The following is a 24,071-nucleotide window of genomic DNA, read 5'->3' on the forward strand; positions in this document are numbered from 1 at the left end:
ACTTTATGAAGCTCAGAGCTGGGCTATCTGATACATTCACACTTTGTATTATACAAGAAAAAAGTAAAGATGATGATCTAATGAAGGCACATTTCCAATTCCAAAAGGCTCAATGCAATAAAATGCATACTGCTGTCCCCAAGGAATGACTGTACAGGCTTTATTCTTTATTAAGACCATTGGTACATAGGTTACTTTCTGTTGTTATGATATAATACCATGACCAAAAGAAATTTGAGGAAGGAACAGTGAATTTCTGCTTGCAGTTTCAGACGAAGTCCATAATGGAGGAAAGAGCATGGCAGCAGGAGCAGGAGTCTGACTGATCACATTTCTCTCCACACTCAGAAAGGAGAGAGCAAGCAAGGCTGTGTGGCCTCCCTAAGCAGCAGCAACAACTGGGACTAAGGGTTTAAATGAATGAGTCTGTGGGCAACGTTTCTCATTTAAACCATCACAACTGATGAATACTAAGGGAACACATTTCTATTGTAACATTCATACTTATCACAGTCAACTAACTAGGACTTCTGTCATATGCCTCAAAATGATGTCATATGTGATGGGACGAGGAGGGTGAGACTATGATCTAATCATAGTAGGAACAGAGATTATAGTGTCCCAGCCAGGTTATAACACAGGAAGGTTTTACATGGTAGGAGATTAAATATAATACTTGGAATTATATGCATCTTGTATTATGTAGTTGTGTTCTGCCTTAATAGTTACATTAATTCTTATTCTTCATAATATGCATTCCAACAACCCTGGTTTTTATTCACTCGAAAGAAATTATCCTTCATGTTCAAATTGAACATGTCAGAAAAGATCTTCTCAATACATAGTAATTGACAGGAAATATGAGTATATGTATGGGTGAGGTTGCAGGAACTAGGATCTCCATGCAGCAACGTTAGTCAACTTTCTGTTTCTTTGCCCTTTTCCAAACTGAAATTCACTGAAATAAGTACGTAAAGCAGTCTCCCGCTCCTATAAGACACAGAACTAAAAATCTGGGTGGCTAATAGAACAATGTGTTTTAGTCTTAACTGCGTTTAAGACAAAATTCCACTTGCTATGCATCTGCTCCAGCCTCTCCTTCTTGAACCTGTCTTGGAAAGAGCAATGGTTATCTTCATCTTCTGTCTCTGAGATGATCTCCATTTTCTGGATGATGAGTTTGATGAGCTCATGCTGCTTTTCCAAGAGAGAAGTGAGGTCCTTCAGCCTGGAAGAACCACATGCATCATGAACTTACTTTCAATCATTTTTAAGCCCTTCTGACTGCAGCAAGGACTAGGGACTAGAAATGTTCTGCACCAGGTAACTGTGCTCAGCTTTAGCCTCATAGTAGCCAGCAGGTCCTGAAAGTTCAGGTGATTCCCACTAAGTTAGAATACTCGTTTGTGACTAGCTCTTGTTTACAGTTACTGATATGAAACATGCATAGAATGGTTAAGCAGTCTTCCCATGGACATAGTTAATAAACAGTTGATTGGCAATTGAAATTCAGGTAACTGTAGAGCCTTCTTGCATATCTTCTGCCCACTAGGCAGCTATTCCAAGAATTCTTCAAGTCTTTTAGGGTCCTGTTACATGAACCTAGATGGCTCATGAAGAATACAGTTTATGATAATGAACTCAGGAGTAAGGAAATTGGCACTTAGGTCTCTTTCACTTTCTCCTGGGAGAGCAAACTGGTTGCTGAATGACCACAAGTAAAGTGAGTGCGAAACAACATCTCTTGGTTTTGAGTGCATGTGCAACTAAGTAAAACCTAAGTTCATATACAACATAAAGACTTAATGTACTTGTACCCAATTTCTCACATGAAGACAGATGAAAAAAATGCATACCGATATTTCTGTTTCAATATTTCCATTTCTAAGCATGTGTCAATGTTTGGTACTTCTTGTCGTGTTTCTTGCATATTAAGAAAATAATGAAAAAACCGCTGTGGGTAAAACACAGTAGTTAGTAAGGGTGTATTAAGTTCAGGAACTATTTCATGTGCATGCATTAGAGTTTAGCCCCCAAGTCAGGCTCAATAGGATATTTTTTCTGTCTACCTGGGAAATCATCAGACCAAAGGCTACAGTGAAGTCATTGGTAAAAGAACAATTTAAAAATGCAAATAATACAGAAGGCATAAATGTGGCAGAGGGCTGTTGAGGAGGATTTTATTGTACCATTTACAAAACCTCATGAAAGAAGCCCATTCTGCATCATGTCAGACCTGTTCCAAATACAGTGTTAATTATTTAAGACTGCTCTGCCTCTTTATGCATCATGACTCAACTAATGAACAACAGTCCATACATAGATGTTTCTGAAGTCAAATTTTAATAATTTTTAGACTTAGTCTCCACCTTTTCTCTGGTACCAGGGACAGACCACAAGAGCTTGCACATGTTGGGGTGCTCTTTAACACTGAGACATACCAGAGTTTAACTGAGTGCCCTTTAAATCATAGGTGATGAGAGAAGGTCAAGGGTAGGTGTGAAATGGCCAAGCATGAGACAATTCTGGGATTCCAGGCCAACTAGCAGTCAAGAGGAACAAGTATAGAAACAACGTGAATGAGAGGGCAGAGCAAGAGGAAATGGTCTGGACCTTACAAATATAACGAGGATCGTCTGGACCTTAAAAGTAAGCTCTCAGCTAGAGACATGAGGTACAGGATATTTTTAGGCTTTGCTGGTGATTGCAACCATATACAAGGGTGAGGGATAGCACAGAGTTAAAATAAAACTTAAAGTGATATGCAGACATGATTTTGTGACTATACAGGTAAAAGTAACCTACAAAGAATTCAGGAAGAGGACTCATAAACTCATGGCAGAGTTTTAGCATCTGAAACTTCTGACTTTCAGTACATCAGTTTTCTCCTACAGAACATGGTCCTAGCCTTCCCTATGAATTTTTCACATGTCTTTAAATAGTCATTTCCCAGTATGTGTTCTTTATTTCACATTCTATATTTTCATTTAGATGCATACATCTGAACATGAACCTACACATAAGTGTACATGGCAAGTGATCAGAAAAAGCAAATGAGGTACTGAACACCTGCCCTGAAATACAGCTACTGAAATGGTAAAGCAGCCTCATCTACCTGGGCTTGCTGTGGGTGCACAGATAGATGTGCACATCTCATGTGCTGCTGTGCATGAACAGCTGTCTCCCTCCCAGCATCTGATACTTTCATATAATGTGTTGTGCACTTACAAAATTACAACCACTTCTTTCCCACAGCCAGAGTATATTGAAAGGCTTCTCGGGGACTGCTGAGAACAGCGCAATGAATGGATGTCACACAGCATTACTTATATGCTTTTCCATAAGAGTGTTACTTACTAGCATCCGGCCGTGCCTGGGTCTATTTGGATACACGATGGTGGACCTCTGATCCACTTTGCGTAAGTACCAGAGTGGCAGCTTTTTTTCTAAGTTGGTATGAAGTTCCACCTAAAATGCATGTTGTAGTTATTGATAGAATCATTAATTTCTATCTAAAACAATCAGACCTCGAACAAAGTTAAAAAATGGATTCCCGTGTCCCAATTTATAAACAGTGAGCGAGCTGACTAGGTTGTCTTCTCTTGCCACCTTTCTTAGCTCAGTGACTGAGTTGCCCCTCCCTTCCTTAATCCATTACTCATGAGACCAGAAAGCAGCCCCCAAGTGGTATGAGACAAACGGTTGAAGAATTTAATGTAAGCAAGCTGGAGTTAAGTGTTTAGGAGTGGGAGTCCACAAAGAAGAATGAGAGCCTGCACTCTCTTGGGCTATTACAATCCCAAGAGTCTAGTGCTTCTGGGAAGTCTGAGTAGCATGATGTACTCAGGACACGTGAGCAAGGATTGCTTAGCTGGGGAGACACAAAGTAAATATGCAAATGTGGTTAAGTGAACAAATCACAAGAAAAACAAACAAAAAATGGAACTAGCATGCTCCTTTTTTGGGTTTGTCCTTGTTGCTACTTCTGTTGTTATATTAGCAGGTGCAGACATTTCCATGATATATATTGACTATAACTTCTATTTGTGGATACCATATTTCATCTCTTTAAAGTGTCTGTTTTGAGCTTGTGTTGATTTTAATTGTCACATTGTTTATTATTTTGGGGACAGTCCTGGGTATCCAACTCAGGGCCTTACATATGCTCAGCCAAGAACTCACATAGTCTTCCACTGAGCCTTCCAAGGTTCATTCTGCCTGTATTCACCAAGTGTGTCTTCTACTCTCTGCTAGCTCCGGGTGGCTCTTTTGAATGGGTTAGTTGTGATAACCACATGGCATCAATCTCTTTCTAATCTAAGACTACACTGCTCTTCAATGTCTATGATTTCGATTATGACTTTGATTGATTCAATGATTCAGGGAGTTCAGATATAAAGACCTCCCTAAGTACACAGCCTCAATTTGTGGCCCCAGTAAAACAGATTCACTATCTCACTTCCTGTTTATTTTTATGGTATGCACCACCCTTTATATACAGTAAATTAGTTTCATTTATAAAAATGCTGTACTGTCTTGCACTTCGACTATAATTCTGGTTATAAACTTGTTTTGATTATTGTGATAATGTGCTGAGTCCACTTCTTCCTTAGGTCTTCTGGGTAATGTTCCCTTTTCCTAATATACTTGTCAGAGGTCACATTTTATTGTTAGTTAAAGTCAACTGAAAATTATTTAGTGAAGCCCAGTATTGGACAACAGATGACGGCCATGGCATCTTAACACTCTTCATTGTCTACAAAGGAACTGCCAAATTTCCTCCTTCAAATGTAGTCTTTGGAGCCTGGAAGGGAGAGCCAAAAGATGCTTGTGGATCTGGCCCATGAGCATACATGACTCTGCTAGGCTGTAGCAGCACCTTCTCCTTTGCTCACTGGTGGGTTTCCACAGTGAAGGGTCATGTGTGCTCTACACATCTCTTTTCCTAATTTGAGCAGAAATATAAATATCTATGGAGTGAATAAAGTCCTTAGCACAATGCAGAAAACTGGATCCATAGAGAACCTATCACACTGGCCCCCCACAGTGCTCCCATCCCCAAGTCACTGGAAGCCCTGAACAGAGCACATCTGCCAGTACATGCTTGCCCAGGGCCCTTTGTGTACAATTGGGTTTGAGGTGACTTGGAGAAAGACCTGAGTGATATTGGACAACATTCCATACTTATGCTCCTGCTTAGTTATAGATGTAGAGAACTAATTTAAAAGTAGCTTAATGAAGAAGAGAATAAATTTCTGGTTTGCTGGTCAATGCTGTTCTTCATCTAAAAGAAGGAGCAGTGTTATGCTGTCCTTAGATACTGTCTGGTTACAGGGAGCAGAGTAAACACAACATAGAATGGGGCTTTCCAACTCCATCCACTGGCAAATAGGCTAGCAGCTTTCTCAAGATATTTATCACTTTTGCTTACATTATTACCTTTTCTTATTTCTACTGCTGTTTAGAAAATACCATTTGGATGGTTATAGAGAGATATGTCTGCCAAAGGTCATTGATCATTCTTCATATCTCCCTGGACATCCGAACTCAACCTATCTTAGAGTGATAGATCATCACTCTCCTTTCTTTCCTCTAATTTTTTCCCATGGAAAAAAAGATAAGTATCATATCAGCTTAAATGCTACTCTCCTCCAGTCTGGACTGAGAAAAACTCTACAGACGAATATGACAACTTGAAGCATTTCATTTGCTGCCCATTTTTTAAAGTGCTAAGGCTTCTTCTCTTTGATTTTTGCAAGAGATCCATCCATTATCTGGGCAACAATGTCACCTGCTTGCCCTAGCAATTCTTCCAGGCCAAGGGTCCTACATCAGCACCTTAGGAATTTCATGTGCTTCCTCTAGATCCATGCTGTTGAGAAGAGTCTCACTGATGCCTCGCCACCTGTGTGCATGTGTGTGAGTGTGCATGTGTGCATGTGTGTTTTATATACCTATTGGGGCCCTTCATCTTGAAATAGTAGCCAAAGCCTTTACCATTGAGTGACATCCCCAGGCCCTTACTACCCACAGTCCACCATATTTCAACTTCCACTTACTCCATTCTTCTAGGCAATGCAATCACCCTTGCAGGACAGAAGATATTTTAAACACTCTCTTTACCCAGTCCTCTTTGGCTACCAGACTGCGCAAACATTAGAGTCAACTTCCATTCTGAGGAAAGGAAGAGGTTGAAGCCCTGGTGGCAGCCAGGAGAGCAGCATGTATGCTAGGAAGAGATTTCACTTGGTTTTAACAGCTAGAGAGACAAGTTTACAGGGCAGTGTGGAGCCAAGACAAAGATAGGCCAGTGGTGGACAGGATTGCACCTTAACCATGGGTATATTTGTGCTTCTAGCTAGCTACGATATATTTTTTTCACTCTTTCCTTTTCCTTGTTATAGTTCATTTGTTGTTGTGTGTATACTTATTCACAGAACAGTTTTCTAATACACAGCATGTGCACAATGTGACAAGGGAGAAAAAGAAATGATACCATGGCATGGGTTTCTCTTTCTCTTGAGTCTGCTTAAGGTTTTTAACTGCATCTATCCAACTGACCACCAAGTGCTCTTAAAGTGCCACCCAGTCCATCCAAAGTTTCAATATAAAGACAATGCTATCCAGAGCATAGAAAAACTACCTCAAGATACAGTAGCTAAAGACTCATCCACAATCCTTTGACTCTAGGGAACTTTATATTAAAATGCGTAACAAAATAAGACAAGAACACACAAGAACAAAGCTTCATAAGCCTAGTTAAAGCTTCAATATAAAATGTGTAGGGACCATGTGGTCACATGTCAAAATATCAGGAGAGCTTCTGAACTGAATAGTTTGGCTGAAATAAGACAAAATGCCTCATATCAGTAGCACATATCATGGTAGCACAGGCCTGGAATTCCAGCACTCCACCCACCGGCAAATATGGACTCTATGGAGTGACTAGAGTCCTTAGCACTAGGGCAGGAGAATCGTGAGTTCAAGGCCAAACTGAATGGCAATGTGAGTTCAAGGTTAGCCTGGCAGAGCAAACCTACACACGCACACACACACACACACATACAAATACACACACACACACACAGAAAGAGAGAGAGAGAGAGAGAGAGAGAGAGAGAAAGAGTGAAACAAAGAGAGAAACAGAGACAGAGACAGAAAGATAGAGAGAGATATATAGAGAAACACACACAGATATACTAATACATATATACATACACACATGAAAACATACATGCACACATACACACAAACACATATATCAACACACATACACATAAACACACAAACCTACATGGACATATATACATACACACACCACACCTACAATACACGCACATGCATACAGATACATTCACATACACCTACACATATGCATACACAATCATCTACTTGATTACACAGACATATACACACCTATACATAACTCACATACATATACCTGCACATATCTATACATACCTATACACACACACACACTCAAACCACTGTTGCTTTTGGTTAGCAGGTGGTTAGTCATCCATGAGTTAACCTGATACAAGTAGTAGACAATTTCTCAATTTTTCTGAATATATTACTCCAGGGTGGTTTTTGATTATAATGAGAATTCACAGTTGGAAATACGTAAGAACCATGTTCTTAGAAAATCATCTATCCTTATAAACACATAATTAGAGGAGTGTTGATTTTGGTATGTTTTTAATAATTATAATGCATACCTGCATAGCAATCCTCTTCAATGACGCATGCTTCTGGACCTCAGCAATGTCCCCAACCGCCAAGCCAATCTGTGGGGTTACAGAAGATCAATGATAGCATAACTATCACGCACTTAAGGCTGGTCTTACTTTCCACTCCAGCTTCAATGACTAAACACCATAAGCTAAATGGCACATAAGCAACTGCACATCATGGACCAAATGGTATCTGTGCAATGAGACTTTGTTCTTTACATTTCTGGGGCCAGCTGGTCTAACTGTAGCTTTCTATGGTGCATTTGCTTGATGTCCCTGGGATGCCTGCTCTTTTCTGAAGGAGATGGAGGAGAGGTTGAGAAGGGAGGGGAGGAAAGAGACTGGGAGAGCAGAGGGAAGGGAACAGCAGTCAGGATGTGAGATACAAAAGAAAAGTTTTTAAAAAGGAAAGAAAAAGCCGGGCGTGGTGGCGCACGCCTTTAATCCCAGCACTCGGGAGGCAGAGGCAGGCGGATTTCTGAGTTCGAGGCCAGCCTGGTCTACAGAGTGAGTGCCAGGACAGCCAGGGCTACACAGAGAAACCCTGTCTCGAAAAACCAATAAAAACAAACAAACAAAAAGGAAAGAAAAAACATCAGAGTCTGCAAATCGAAAATGATGGTAGAAGATTCGATACTGTATCTTCTGTATATTCTCAAGAAATAGCAGGCACAAAACAATAACAAGTTCCTACATACCTTCTCATAAAGGTATGAATCCTGCTCATGTGTCCTTATGGTAGAGTTACTATTTAGTATCTTGCCAATTAAACATTTAAATGGTGGCAAGATTTCTCTGCCAAAGTGGAATCATAGCATAAGGTGAGGTGACAGTGCCAGCTGCACACTGAAGTGATGTGGATGGAGCCATTTATTGGGGAATGAAATCAGCCCAGAAGAGTCAACATGTGTAATGAATTTTGAAAGATCAGAAAGAGTTGGCCCATGGTGGGAGAAGGTTCTAGGAAAAAGGAAAAGCCTGTACATGAGTTCCTGAGGCAGGAAGGGAAGGCAAAATGGTTCCATAGAAGATGGAAGCTAAGATCAAGATGGCAGTGACCAAAGATAATGATAGAGATTAAAGCCTGCAATACAGATGGTTCTGGATGTCTAAAGGCTTCTTTCTAAATAGTCATGAGAATGAATTTAACAGGTCCACTTTCAAAGCGATTAGCTTTTAATTAGCTATTATGTGGTTCATTGTAGCTAATTTGTGTTCTCAATTTGGCAGAGAAATGAGATAGCACACTCCTCCATTTACTGATGTGATAAAGATCAAGTCTTGAGATGTAGGCCAGTTAGAGGAAGAGGTGAGGGTAAGAAGGGGCGAAGGCAGGGAGGCAGTAACTAAGAAACCCTCCATAACTTGGATGCCATGCCTCTGGACAAGGAAATCGGAAGCTATTAAACCTTATCTTTGTAAGCTTGTTGCCTTCTGTCCTTTCTTTCAGTAACAGAAAGCCAACTAACACCCCACAAATAGAGAATGAAGGGGTTTAGAATCCTTATCATTACTAAATGTTCAAGTAATTAATGGAATAAGTCAAGATGCATCACTTACCAGTAAGTTCATGAGAACAATTGGGACAAACATTGTGAAGGCAATAAGCTGCCCAAAGGTCAGGATTGGGTATGCCAACTCATCTCTAAACAATGGTTCTAGGAAGGCATCTCGATAATTGATGTCTCCTAGCATCATACTGAACGTCTGGATTAAGGAAAGCAATGGGGTGCTGAAGGCATCCTGAAAAAAGAAGGAAACAACAACAGGAAATGAAAATTGCATGGCATGAAAAGGGACTTCCTGGTGGTCAAATGATGTTAAGAATTTAATTCACATATGCCGCTACTGAGGTGCAGTCATGAGAAATATTAATGAACTACTATCATCAAAAGTAAACAAGAAAAATTTCATACTTAAAATATAAACATTTGATAGAGAAATATCTAATAGATTTATAAGATAAAAGTTATTCAAATACAGTTATCAATTTACTAGGCCATTAAGATTTAAGTATAAATATGTATTTTCAATATTATTAGCAATAAAATAAATTAGAGATGCAAATATCTCACTTGGAAATTCAGGAGGACATAAAAGCTGAGGCCAAAAGCCAATAGGAGGAAGATAAACACTCCGGTCGATCTCAGCAATGTTTTAAAAATCACCTCCAACATAACAATGAAAATTCCACAGTTCTCAAACCTGCAAAAGTAAACATTTTTAAAACAGTTGCTTGGTGTATGGAGTAAGTCAGATGGGGGGGTTAGTAGATGAGATCACTGAAGCCAGTCATTCTGAAATAAGAAACAGATGCAAATTTGTGCATAACCAGGGGTTTTATTTAATCTGTTTGTTCTCCTCCTCCTCCTCCTCCTCCTCCTCCTCCTCTTCCTCCTCCTCCTCCTCCTCCTCCTCTTCTTCTTCTTCTTCTTCTTCTTCTTCTTCTTCTTCTTCTTCTTCTTCTTCTTCTTCTTCTTCTTCTTCTTCTTCTTCTTCTTCTTCTTCTTCTTCTTCTTGTGTTTTTTTCTTCTTCTTCCTCTTCCTTTCCTCCTCTTCCTTTTCTTTTTCTTCTTCCTCTCTCCTTCCTCTTCTTCCTCTCCTCCTCTTCCTCCTCATCCTCTCCTCCTCTTCTTCCCCTTCTATTTTAAGACAGGGTCTCTCTGGGTAACCCTGAATAGAGTGTTTCTTCTGTACTAATACCATCCCTCACTGTTTTATCAGTTGACCAAGGGAATATAAGTTTACTATAAGTGGTAAAGAGAAACCATCACAACCCCAACTTTTAAAACAATGATACCAGTTATTTAATAAAGAGATTAGGGACAGAAATTCTCTGATGGATCAAGTAGAGATCGAATAAAGGAGCTTACATTTGCAGAAGCCCAGAGGACAGGACACAATCTATACTCATCCCTCCTTGTGACCCACCTGTAGCATAATACACTGTGCAATGTTTGGATAGACAAGTGCTACCTCTTTCCTCTAGCTTGTACTTTGCTTTTGTATAGGGGACTTTTGGGATAGCATTTGAAATGTAAATGAAGAAAATAACTAATAAATAAAAAAAGAAGAAATCACAACATGTAAAACAATATCCACTACCTAATATACACATGAATCAAAACATTGGCTTGTAACTTGTAAATATATGTGTCAATAAAAATTATAAAATTTTGAAAATTTGAAAAAAAATTTAGCAATGTTTCCAAAGGGAACAGAAAAATAGAAAGCTCACTGCTAGAGCCTGGCATGAATCTGTATTCCTCCTGGTCACTGCTCTTCACACACTTATACCCTCTCTCTCCAAGGGTCCACATCTCCATCAGCAAGACTGTACTATTAACAGTAATGCAGATTAAAGTGGGGTAAGCATCTCCCTCCAGCCCAACCTATTTCTCAACTTCTTAGCTGAAACCATCAGTACATTCCCAGTGTTCTCAGTACTGAAGTTTCTTCTTTAATGCAAGGCAGATCATGCCATTTACTTCTTGTTATTATAAACACAGGTAAAGAGGACATTTAACTCAACACCAGCAACTGTTAGGATGTGAACTTAGCCCATTTTTCCCTCTCTTGAATTATTTACTATTTTTTAAAAAAATGCCCTGCATTTCTATGACTTTTATTCACTTAATATGAGTGTTTTAACCCAAAGTAAATGCTCATTAAACAGTGTCAGGTGAAACAAGAGTAGTTGATGCTTTTATTGCCATTCCTACACACATTTGGTCTGGGTTTGTTGATGAAGGCAGATTTGGCATGGAGGCCACCATGGCCATGGCTGGAAACTCTTTTATGGTTATACTGATGATGGTGATCTGCAGCTGGTGCCTAGTGGGTAGAAATTAAAGATGCTGCTAACTACACAACATGTTGTTGCATCTGCAAACTGTGCCCTCTGTACACTTACACACACCACAAATAATTAAAGGTTCCCCAATTGGGGAGTTAAAGCTTCAATCTACAAATTGAATTTCAGAGCCCCCTACCCTTCAGGATTAAGATATTAAAATATATTTAAAACAATTGGAAACAGAGAGAAACACGTTAGAAATTTGTTACAAATTGTCCTCACCTATAATAGTTCTTTCTTTGATATTAAAAGGCTTAAAAAATGTAAACATCATCCAAACTGGTCTTACCTTTGAAGATACAGTAGGAAGTTCATCCAGTAGAAGAATATCGCTATTGCTCCACATTGCCACTGCATATACGCTGGGATGTTGAGGAACAAGGGCAACACGAAGATGATACTGGTTGTATAGATAACCCATTCCAGAGCATTGTTGTAATCCAGGAAGTAATTCCTTTTCTGGATAGAGAAGGAAGGAGAACGACCACATGGAGAAATCTGGCATCTATGGAATGTAAAATGCTACCTGGTTTTGTTGTTGGTTTGTTTAATTGTTTGGTCAGTTGGTTGGTTGATTAGTTATATAACCAGGTTAGCTGGTTTTCCATATGCGGGGTACATTTCCTCTTTAGGAAACTTCTAAAGAGCTGTGTGCTGCTTTCATAATTTCTGAGCTCTTTCTGCCTCTAAGGACTCACATTTTTGGTATGGCATTGAGAGCAAGTCCCTAGATAAAAATGGTAGAGACCTGTGCTGAGAGTTAACTGGGGAGCTCAAGGCTGTGATTTGTAGAATGTTCTAGAAAGTAAATGTTCCATCTTTAGACCATTTAAATATAAACCAGATGAAGTGCAATCAACTCCAACAGAAGATTTATATAGTGTTATAATTTTTTTGTAATCTATAATAGTAAATGAATACCGTTTTTTATTAATACTATTAGTCTCTAATACAAATATCCATGTGCTTACATTATATAATAATGCAAAAGTTTTAAATAGTAATGCTATAAGAGATATTATTTATTAAAAATTAAAAATGTACAAAAAGAATAAATTTAAATTCTAAACTATAACACAGAAATAATGGATTTTTCTTATTTGCCAATAAAAATTTTTGGATACTTTATAAATTCTGAGATTTAATCTGCACCTAACTCACTATCTTAAAAATAAGAATAAAGTAAAAAAAAAGTCATGAAAAATTTCCAAGGCATGTGTGTGGCACATACAGATAATCCCAGCATTCCTGAGGTGATGGCAAAAAGATCATGAGTTCAAGACCAGATTTAGCCAGAGTAAGACTCCTCCCATCTCAAACAACATTTCCAAATTTTATAACAATTTGACTTTTCCTCAATAAAAAGAAAGGCCATTCATCTCATGGCAACAATTCAAAGACAGACCCATTTTAAAGGGGACTTAAATATACTCTGTAAAAATGTTTGTATTTCAAAATTGAAATTGAATTTATAGTATTACAATGAAAATTGATGATAAGCAAAATATCTTAAACATTGTAAGAGCATACACAGTGAAGGCATTCATAAGAATCACTGTGGACAGACAAACAGACAAAACTCCCTGGAAGTAGTAATGGTGGGCAACACTTTCTCACATGCTTCAACTAGGCAGGGATCTTACCAAAAATTATGTGACTTTTACATTTTGAAGTTTCTATATTAGTCAAGCTGTATGAATTTAGCATGAGAAAACCATTTCAAATAATCATTTGCTAATTAATGCTCTCATATTAAAATAGTTATAACTTAAAATACAAATGGAATTGTATACCTGTTGGAAAATTTGGATTACTTCTTTGCAATATCCAAATATGCTTGATAAAAAAACTAGAATCATACATATTTTTATTGGAAATGAGTTCTGCAACAAAATGTATGAGACAGAGGGGTTATGAGGGTTTTAAATGTAGACAACAATTATTTGCATCATAATTTCCTACTAGTAAATTTTGTTTTGCTCTCATTTCATTTCTATCCATTGTCTACAGTTATATTAAAGTGAAAGTTATTGTCATGGAAACACCCATCTCTTTTAGTAGAAATGACATTCTAATTTCTTAACACTTCAATCATTGTATGGTCAAACAACACAAAGTGGGCTATAAAGGAACACAGATCTGAACACCTACACACATTTTTTTAAAATGTGATTAATAGGTCATAAAAGTGACTGCTCTATGGTTTTCATTGCATGTACTTCTTGTGTATGTACATCATGTGTATTTGTGTATGCGTACACATGAATGTGGTATGTACTTACATATTTAGTGTGTATTTGGGTGTGTGCACACATAAATGTATGCACTCATGTCTCCTCATTAGGGTGGAATTTGAAGGACACCTTGAAGAAGCAGGTTCTCACTATTATTTGGGCTCTAGGTATTGAACTTAGGTCATCAGGTTTAGTGATGCATGTGTTTTACCCACTAATTCATCTCACAGCCTCCCACCCCCATTTGCTATTTTAAAAACTCTACATCTTAAATACCCTTTACATTATGAAGTGTATGATTCTTATCATTAAACACATTCACATCTTTACATCTCCATCAATACTATTTCCAAAATTTCCCCATTATTTCATTTTTTAAAAGCCTGAACTCATGAAATACCTCTTCCTATTTCCCTTTCTTGCATTCCTCACAATGAAAAACTGATACAATTCCAGAAAAGCTATAAAATCTCACATTAGAATATTAGCTAGATGTCATTCTTTTGCAAACTCTCTTATTGACCATTTGTTAATATTTTTTCTCATCCCAAGGCAGATTTTAGAAGAAATGTGTACATATATAAGATCTATTCATAATAATCAAAGTTCTGTTTTTATAAGCTTGTTATTTCTGAGGAGAAATAATTTTTACAATTCTTAATTTTAAAGACTGAAGTTTTAAAATACCAGAGTGTCTATTCTTTCCTCATGAGTACTACTAGTTCCATTGATTATTCCAGTAGAATTGAAGGCCATTCCAGGCTGTATTTTGACAACAAGAAGGGTCATGGGTATGAGACCAAGACAATAAGATCCTAGGTTCATCATATGGGCTCTGAATCCATAGGCACACCTACAAAGAAATGAGAAAAAATCACAACTGAACCATATCAAATAAAAATATTTAAAAGACATCTATGGAAAAGTAGCAACAATATATTTCCAGACGTCTATTCTATAATTTCCTGCATTTTACAACCAAAGTTCTTGTACTTCACTTTCTTTTTCAGAGATGGGAACTCAGTTGCTGAGCAAACAATAATGTAAGTGTCAGCAACTCATGGACAGTCTTCCATCCACGTGCCCTAGCTACAAGTTGAGGTTATCCATACTACATGCCTGTTAATTACCTCACTGCTCACTAAACTTCATGACCCAGGATGTTGTTTTGCATCTCAGACAACAATTCCTTCCTACCCCTCACACATTTCAAATCTATTCGTGTCAAAATAACCTCAATGACTTTTAATGACAAAATTTGCCTTTGATGCTTATTCTTCTTAAACTATAAAACATAATAAGAAAATCTAAAATAACAAACTACCACTGTAATAAAATTATGTAAAAGGCTTTTGGTAGAGTTTATGGTAATGTCAAATTAAAGAGAAGGGCTGGTACTCACCATTTCATGAGTAAGTACTCCCTACACACAGGGTGGTTGAGGAGTTCTATGCGGTTATGTTGGACCATGACCTGAAAATGAATAAAACACCATGAAAACAAAATGATGTCAAACAACTGAGGATGGACGTAGTCTTTTGTTTTGAATTTACAACATTATTATGATATTATGAATGCACCATTTACTTATTTTAGAAATTTTGACATGTGACTGTAGGGTGGCAACCCCATCACTTACTTGATGTCTTGTCTTCCTGCTGGAAATAGGTAGAGTCTATAAGTTCCCTTTCCTTACTTTCATCTAAGGTCCCTCGCTTTGGTCCTGGGAATCTCCTACGTCCCCAGTCTCTGATGCATTCTGGGTCCCTCAGTCACATCTCTGATCTATAATTGTTCCTATCTAAAAGAATTACAAGGATGGAAATGGAGAGGAGCCTGAGGAAAAGAAGGTCCAGTGACAGGCCCAAGGTGGGATCTAGCTCAAGGGGAGGTCCCAAGGCCTGACACTATTACTGAGGCTATGGAGCACTAACAAAAAGGGACCTATCATGACTGCCCTCCGAAAGACCCAGCAAGCAGCTGAAAGAGTCAGATGCAGATATTTGCACCCAACCAATGGAGAGAAACAGCTGACCCCTAGTTGAATTAGGGAAAAGCTGTGAGAAGCTGAGGAGAAGTGTGATCCTGTAGGAGGCCCAGTAGTCTCAATCTGGACCCCCTGAGATCTCTCAAACACTGGAACACCAAACAGACAGCATACACCAGCTGATATGAGGCCCCCAAAACACATACATTAGAGGAATTCCGGGTCTGTGTTCATTCAGAGATGATGTACCTAACCCTCAAGAGACTAGAGACCCCAGAGAGTTTAGAGGTAAGGTGGGGTGGGGGATGGGGACATCCACATGGAGACCGGGTGGGGTGGGGAAGAAATGTGGGGTGTGGAACAGATGGAGGGTGGAGGGGGCGGGGAATAGAATATGGAGTATAAAGATAAATTAAAAATAAAATTAAAAAAAAAGAAATTTTGAGACTTTTTAAATATAAAACAAGAAGTTATATTTTTACAAAAATAAAAACTAAAAAACAGCAGGGAAGGAAGGAAGGAAGCAAAGATAGAAAGAGACAGACTAAATTAAATGGTTGCATCTATACAAAAATGATTCCTTTTCTGTCTACCTCTCCATCTTTCCATCTCTGCCCCAATAATATGGCTTAATCTTGTTGATCTTATACAGGGCTATAGAACAAATAGACACTCTAGGTCAATTGGCAAAGGTTTACCTTCATTCTGCCACAGAAGAAATTCAGCCTTATCTTTCTAGAGGAATTTCTTCAGTAGGGCATATACAAGGCAGTTATAATAATGTGGACATTATAAGCTTTCTAGGTTGTTATTAATAATATTAGTATCTATTTTTAAATTACATTTTAATTATCACAGAAATATGTAATGAGAAATTACTGAGATTAAGGGGACAGAAGAGTTCCCCACATCCTCTTTCATTCACAAAAATCACGGCTACCATAATGCAGAGACCAAACTGCCTTGGTAAGCAATGGAGACCCCAGTGAGGAGGCTACTGCATAGATGAACATGTTAACCTAGAAAGACTATTCTCCAGAGAAGATGAATTCTAGAAAATCTAAAGTGAAAAATACAGGCTTGGGCAACATGGCAGATATGGAAACTGAGCTATAAAAATGTCTCCCCAGAACACTTCCATTTCCATCAAGCATTGTTATATCCAAGCAATTCAGAGCTCGACTGGAAACACATCTGTCAATGCAAACTTACATTGAGGATTGTAAGAGGCTCATATATCACATCCTGGGTAGGTGCTACTTTTTTGGTCATGGATAATGGGCATTGGAGATACTTGAAATTATACTCAATCTGTGGAAGACATAAATTTAAAGTATTAGTCTAATAAAGAATTCTTTGTAAAATTGTTCTTGAGATAGATTTATTTATTTATTTATTTATTTATTTATTTATTTATTTATTTATGATGCATGGATGTTTTGCCTGCATTTTTGTCTGCATACCAAATGTGTGCATGGTGCCCACAAATTTCAGAAGACTACACTGAATCCACTTGAACTGGAGTTACAGAAATTGTGAGCCACCATGACGGTACTGAGAATCAACTCTGTGTTTTCTGAAAGAGCAGCAGTGATTGTAAGCAATGAGCCATCTGTCTAATCCTCTGTCACTTCTTCATGATAAATCAAATGTGCAAGTTTAATTTTCTGCTGAAAGTTTACTGGCATAACTATGGGTAATTTCAAATGGAGAAAAGGGAATTAAGTTAGAACATGTAAATTACAAAAATAAAAATATTGGAAAGACATTCTTTCAATTTTTTTACAGTTCATAGCTATGAATAAAATTCAATTATTTGGTTTAGGCCCATGTCTATAAAAATCACCCTAAATCTAGTGGTCTAGTTTCATAATCCTGAGAAAAAAAATCATTGCTCATCATGCTGCCCTCTCTGATCCTGGAAGGACAGGATGTACATACAACAGGAGCTGGACAACTGAACATCATCTCCATAGGAAAGGAACTATTTTAGAGATTCATCTTTCACATAAAACACCTAAGTAAATGTAAACACTAGAAATAGCACTAAATATTGGTGTTAAAAGAAACTAAAGATTTAGGGGAAACTCTTACAAATTAATATTGCAATATGAAGCCAATACTCACTAACTACTGTAGATTGTAGAAATACAGTAGCACCATTTTCATATTTTCAAGGAATTTTTATAAAATAAACTTTAGGTTATCATAATAAAATAAGCTTACATGGTAGTCTTGACAGGACTTGTCTTCTGTGGAAGGTATCATGCAGAAATCTAAAAGAACCTTTGAGAAAGAAAACCCAGCTGAATAATGGGGTAGCAGACTGTATATGAGAAAGGGGTTTATTTCACATTTAAAATAATATACAAGCATTCCCCTGCTTTTCTTTGCTCCATGATCTTCTCCAGGAACAACAAGGAATTGGGCGTTTTCTTCTAACTGCTACCCTAGGAGAGGCCATGGTAAATTAGTACCATGAATTTTCTTCCTGTCAATAATATTGTTCATCTAGGTTGTATGTTCGTCTGGAGTGCAGGAGACTCACAATCAGGTTCTGCATTGCTCATCAAGCCATAAGCTGTTATCTTCATGTCTGAATAGACAGATATATTAAAAATATCTTCCTAGTACAAAGAAAGTAATCCCATAAGAATGGCAATATATGACAACTGCCACTTAACATTAGAGCTGAGTGTGCAAAAAGAAGAAATTGGGTGTGCCACATGGGATAGACACATAAAAGCAACTGGTATTCAACATGGTTATCCCTACTTTCTGAGGAGGCAGTCTAGGATTTTTGATTTATATAGAAATTCAAGCACCTGTATCCTTAAGGAAGGTATCTTGAGTATACATGTTAGGAAAAAATGTGAAGAGCATTCATTCAGCTATCAAATACCACTGTGTATCTGCCCTAAATTTGATTTGAAGCAGAAATTCTATTTACCAAATTTTATTATATGTATTACATGTAATAATTGTTAGGATTCTTTTGTCAAAGCAGGTCCTGATTGAACATTTGTTGGCTAATTTCCCTCATTTAGACACTATAAAGTTAGAAACTATTACTAAGAGGGTAAGTACACCAACAACACTCTATGCCAAGCACAAACCCATGGAGACTCGGGCTTTAGGGAGCTTACTTTCATGCACTCGGGGAGATATTCTACCATCTCCATGATTGGACATCGATTGCTTGGAGAATCATGAGTGAAAACTTGAAGACACTCATCCCATCTGTATAGAATATGTAAGAGAAGCACAATGATTAATCACTGCTTGGCATTGCTGGTCAAACTGGAGATTATACACATCTAGTGGAAGCCACGCTTCAATCCATCCTTAAAGCATCATGCTCTCATTATTGCAGTGGTGCCATCTGAACCAAGGTCAATTCATCCATATGACACAGGTCTACTAATGGTGATTAGGAATGTAAGTGAGCTCCGGAATGGCTGTTATATCCACTGCTCCACCTCTTTCTTTAACTGTCTTTTAAAGAAGGCAGTCCTTACACTTCTTTCTCACCTGAAATTATGATGTGGTAAGTACATTCAGAGGGGAACTGTGTTAGGTAGAAAAAGTTCTGTTCACATACAAGAGTTAGCAGCTTATGCTGCATCTATATTTAACACGTATATATGTAGTTATTGAGTTGAATTTAAAAGTAGCATGTGTTGAATACAGCAGTGAGTGCTGATCCTGCCATAACGTTTCAGTGAGTCTGTTTCTTCAACATTGGCTAAAGAGATGGAATTTGAAGGCACTCATGAGTCCAAAGAGAAATTAAATCTTTAATAAGAAGCATAAACAAAGATGAGCTCACTGATCTCTAATATAGCATCTGCAGGATAAGTCTGATGCCACTACCACCGATCCATACAATTTATGAGTAGAATTCATGTAGAATATCTGCATTATTGTCAGAAATGATGTCCAAGCACTTTGGTTCACTGGTAGTTCAAAGGAAATTAATTTCTTGAGACACTATATGCTTCAAATGTAGGCTAGAGTTACTTGAATATGAAAATTAGTCAACTTTGTGTCCCTCAGTGGGTGACACAGGGGTTGTCTAAATATGTATCTGTGGTGCTATTGAGAAGTTTTGTTTGATGGGTGGATAAACTCACTATCTAACCTCATCATCCAAACTTTTCAGTGGGGCTCAGAGCAGAGCCTGCTTTTCCAGAGGGTTTGGTTTTAATTTTCAGCACCCACGTGGTGGCTTCCTACCATCCACACCTCCAGTTTTCAGGGCTAGCAGTCTCTTTTGACCTCTTCAGGCAGCAGGCACACATGTGATACATATTCACACATGCAGAAAAAAACATTAAAATGAATAAATCTTTTTAAAAATAAGAGTAAATGCCATAGAAAATAGCTTACAAATATACGTTCATAAAAGGTCAGAGGTTGTTAAGGTGTCTTTCATTAAATGGTATTAGTAACCTTAGTTATACTTTCTATATTGTTATTATTTATATCTCTCCCATTCATTAACTTATTTATTATTTATGTGTTTGAGTGGAACAGGGTGCGCTACTCTGTGCATGTTAGATTAGAGGATAACTTGTGGGAGTCAGTCCTCTCCTTCTATTACATAAGTTCACAGGACCAACTCAGGCAGTCAGGCTTGGTACCTGATGAGCTAGCTCACTAGTCTTAGGCTATCTTCTACTATTGGAATTTGTGCTGGCAAGACCATGTCAGGCAAGTCCAGGAAAGCAGACCAGAGTTTGCTTTGGCAGGAACCTTGCCAATTCTTTCATGTACCGAGAATCCAGTATTCTCATAAAGGGCTAACCATGTAGTATTGGGCTGTCAGGTTCAAGTTTGTAAAAATGAAGACAGGGTAAAGCAATGCTTCCATGTCAGCAATACCTGAACAGCAGGCATTTGTATATGTAGATATAAAGCTGAGGCATGTCCTTTTCTTCTCACCTGCTCTCAGACTAGGGATGCACCATGTTATCACAGGACACAGGGCACAGGAAGACAGGAATACATACCTTTTACTCCTGATGGTTGTGAGAACCACTTCCTTGCGCTTATTGTGCAGGGCAATATGCAGAAAGGAAGCTTGCTTCTTGTTCAGGAGGATGTCAGCATTGTAGCTCAAAAGCATTGCAACAGCCTTGGCATGGCCTTCCCGTGCTGCAAAGTGGAGTGCTGTGTTCTTTTAAACAAAACAAAACATACAATATGGGGTGAGAGTAGTAATCATCCTTTGGCTGTTTTGTTGTCTTGTTTCATAACTGAATTTCTTAAAGAAATGATGAATGAAGCTAACTACTTAATAGCAAAGTATATCAGGCTAAACCTCATGTTAAAAATGAAGCTTTTATATAATAGGTTTATCATCCAGAGAGAGAGTGGGGAGGAAAGGAGACTGTGTGTGTGTGTGTGTGTGTGTGTGTGTATGTGTGTGTGTGTGTGTGTGTGTGTGTGTGTGTGTGTGTGTGTGTGTGTGTGTGTGTGTGTTTCAAGGACCTGTGTTGCTTTTAGGACAAGATGACCTCACATGAATAAATGAGAAGTTCTTGAAGTGAGGCTTTTATTGAGAAGGAAATGCTTCTGGGGACCTAACACCTATTAGAACTGTGGATCCCAGACTTAAGAGTTCTAAAAGCACATTACAAAGCCCGAAACTGCTATCAGGATTCTGGTTTGTCATTTCCCCATATAAAAATGTCTTTAAAAATAGAAACAGAAACCATGATGGCCTATCTCAATTATTTCTTGAGGAAATGTACATTTCAGTGCTCTCTAAACAAATAAGAAGTAATGGTAGTTTTAATTATTATCTTGACACAACCCAGAAGAACATTTCTATTGGTGAACTGTCTAGATCAGGTTCATCTGTGGGCATGTCTGTGGGAAACTGTTCTGATTATTGAGTTGTAGAAGGACTCAACCCATTGTAGGAGTGAGTAGCATCATTCCTTCATCAGGGGCTCATGAACTAGAAAAGACATGAAGCCATATGGGAGCAAGAAAGCCAGGATCCATTTATTTCCCTCTGTTCTTGGCTATATGCGGGATACAAATAACTGTTCTAAGCTTCTGCCTTGATTCCATTCAGTGACTGGCTGTGACATGGGATTGTAAACTTGAGAAACCCTTTCTGTGTGTTGTCAGAATACTTTATTACAGCAACAGAAATGAAACTAGAACAGAAATTAGTACCAGAGTAGAGTTGCTGTGATGAACCTGATTTCATGACTTTTTATGGCTTTGAATTCTTTTGTTGGAGGATTGACAAGGGAACTTTAGATTTTGTTATGGAACTTTAGATTGGAAAGCAATTGAATACTCAGAGCTTAATGGGAATTCTTGTGGCATGGGATCTTAAAAGATAAGAATGCTTAAGTGGCATCCAGATAGTGGAGGCCCATTCATGAATCAAGGGGAAACAGTTTATTGATAACAGAGATAGGGGTCATTTGAATGATATTTTGGTTAACACTCTGTGTTGATCATGCTGTGGCTGAAGAAGGAGCTGAGATTAGTAACAGGTTAGCAGTACTGAAGTGAAGCCATCTGTGCTTTCTTAGGACAATAGGAAAAGATTTACTTAGGGTAATACAATTGTGGTCCAAGGGTATGGGCTACATCTCTCAACAGAACTTGACAATGAAGACATTGTTTGTTGGGATATAGGTTTTAAAGACATGAAAAATGAAAGTGGGGGTGGGATCATGGAGTGTGATTGAGGCTTGACACTTTGTCATAGGTTGGGAGTCCCCCTTAGGAGACTTTGAACAGCCATTGGTACAGTTGAACACTCTGCCACAATGGAGACAGGCCAATACTGTGGAATATCCACCGAGGATAGTTGCAGGGGCAAAGCAAGGCTAGTCCAAGCCTAGGAAGGAAGCTGTATGTTGAGGATGGACAAGCTGGAGTGGTAAGGATGCCCTTAGAAGTGCAGAAGATTGCAAGCCTTGGATGTCAGACAGTGAGATAACAAGATTTGATTTACACTAGTGGGTTTTGGTTTCACTTATATGCCATGGTCCAGTTCTTCTTTGTCTTACTTAGGGTTATTATCGCTATGATGAAACACTATGACTAAAGCAACTTGGAAAAGACAGGGTTTCCATACTATTGTTCATCATCAAAGAGAGTCAGGGCAGGATCACAAGCAACATAGGAACCAGAAAGCAGAAATCATGGAGGAATGATGCTTTCTAGCTTGTTCATCATGGCTGTCTCAGTCTGGTTTCTTATAGAAGCCAGGACCACCATTCCAGAGATGGCACCAACTACAATGAGATTGGGCCCTCTCCATCAATCACTAATTTAGAAAATGCCCTACAGCAGGATCTGATGGGGGCATCTTCTCAATTAAGGTTCTCTTCTTTCAGATCATGGTAGCTTGTGTCAAGTTGACATAAAACTAGCCAGCACATTTCCCTTTAGAATAAGAATGCTTAACTATGTAATGTTTTTGTTTTTCTTTTTTCTTTTTTAACAGAAGCCCATGTCTAAGAAACTTTAGACTTTTAAAGAGACTTTGGATGTTTAAAGAATTGGCTTTTTAAGGACTGGGACCTTTAAAAATGGATTATATTTCATACATAATATAAACCTGAGAACTAGTAAGTGAGGACAGAATGTATATAGTTTACAAATGATGCAGCTATCTGTATGTCAAGGTGACAAAAGGAGAACTACGATGGTTTTGATTGTCAACTTCCCATGAACTAGAGTCAACCCAGGAGCAGAGCCTCCATTAAGAAGTCTGATAGATCTGATCAGGCAGTGGGTGTGCATAGGGGGCATTGTTTTGATTATTAAATGCCTCTTCCCACTATAGGCTAGAACAATCTCACTGAACAGAGAGCAAGCAGCAAGGGTTCATTCATTTCTCTTGGCTCTGATCTGTGGATGTGATAAGCCCATCAGTGATAGGCTATAACCTAGAATTGTGAGTCAGATAAAGTCCTCCCTCCCCTAAGTTACTGATAAGAGTGTTTTATCAAAACAATAGAAATAAAACTAGAATAATGCCCAATAAAGGACACTAAAGATATTCCTTTTAAATCACTATGTTTTATGTCCAGTGCTTACCTTTCAGGATTCTCAGCTGTGATTTCTTTATTTTTCTGGGTTCATAAGAAGAGATAAAAATCATAGTCTTTGGCAGCTATGAAACACTACTTTTAATGTACACAGATCCCTCACTCTCCAATTTCTATTCCCTTTTACTTATTCCTCTCATAGACTAGTTTTTAAAATTTCGACAAAAGTCTGAG

General features: G+C 38.2%; 1 protein-coding gene across 1 annotated transcript in view; it reads right to left on the minus strand.

Annotated features, from left to right (window-relative positions):
- Positions 1-201: 201 nt before the first annotated feature.
- Positions 202-24,071, minus strand: part of Trpa1 (transient receptor potential cation channel subfamily A member 1) — a 46,372-nt gene continuing 22,502 nt past the window's right edge. Inside the window, exons 14-27 of the mRNA XM_021167411.2 lie at positions 20,823-20,989; positions 18,957-19,050; positions 18,037-18,096; positions 17,023-17,121; positions 15,226-15,296; positions 14,511-14,676; positions 13,383-13,472; positions 11,879-12,048; positions 9,809-9,938; positions 9,294-9,476; positions 7,719-7,787; positions 3,358-3,468; positions 1,857-1,954; positions 202-1,228 (exon numbers count right to left, since the gene is read on the minus strand). Of these exons, the coding sequence (XP_021023070.1) occupies positions 1,006-1,228; positions 1,857-1,954; positions 3,358-3,468; positions 7,719-7,787; positions 9,294-9,476; positions 9,809-9,938; positions 11,879-12,048; positions 13,383-13,472; positions 14,511-14,676; positions 15,226-15,296; positions 17,023-17,121; positions 18,037-18,096; positions 18,957-19,050; positions 20,823-20,989 (1,731 nt within the window). The 3' untranslated portion in view covers positions 202-1,005. The remainder of the gene's footprint in view (positions 1,229-1,856; positions 1,955-3,357; positions 3,469-7,718; positions 7,788-9,293; positions 9,477-9,808; positions 9,939-11,878; positions 12,049-13,382; positions 13,473-14,510; positions 14,677-15,225; positions 15,297-17,022; positions 17,122-18,036; positions 18,097-18,956; positions 19,051-20,822; positions 20,990-24,071) is intronic.

Source organism: Mus caroli, unplaced genomic scaffold (genome assembly GCF_978045245.1).
Source record: "Mus caroli unplaced genomic scaffold, Mus_caroli_1 scaffold_1, whole genome shotgun sequence".
NCBI classification, from domain to species: Eukaryota; Metazoa; Chordata; class Mammalia; order Rodentia; family Muridae; genus Mus; species Mus caroli.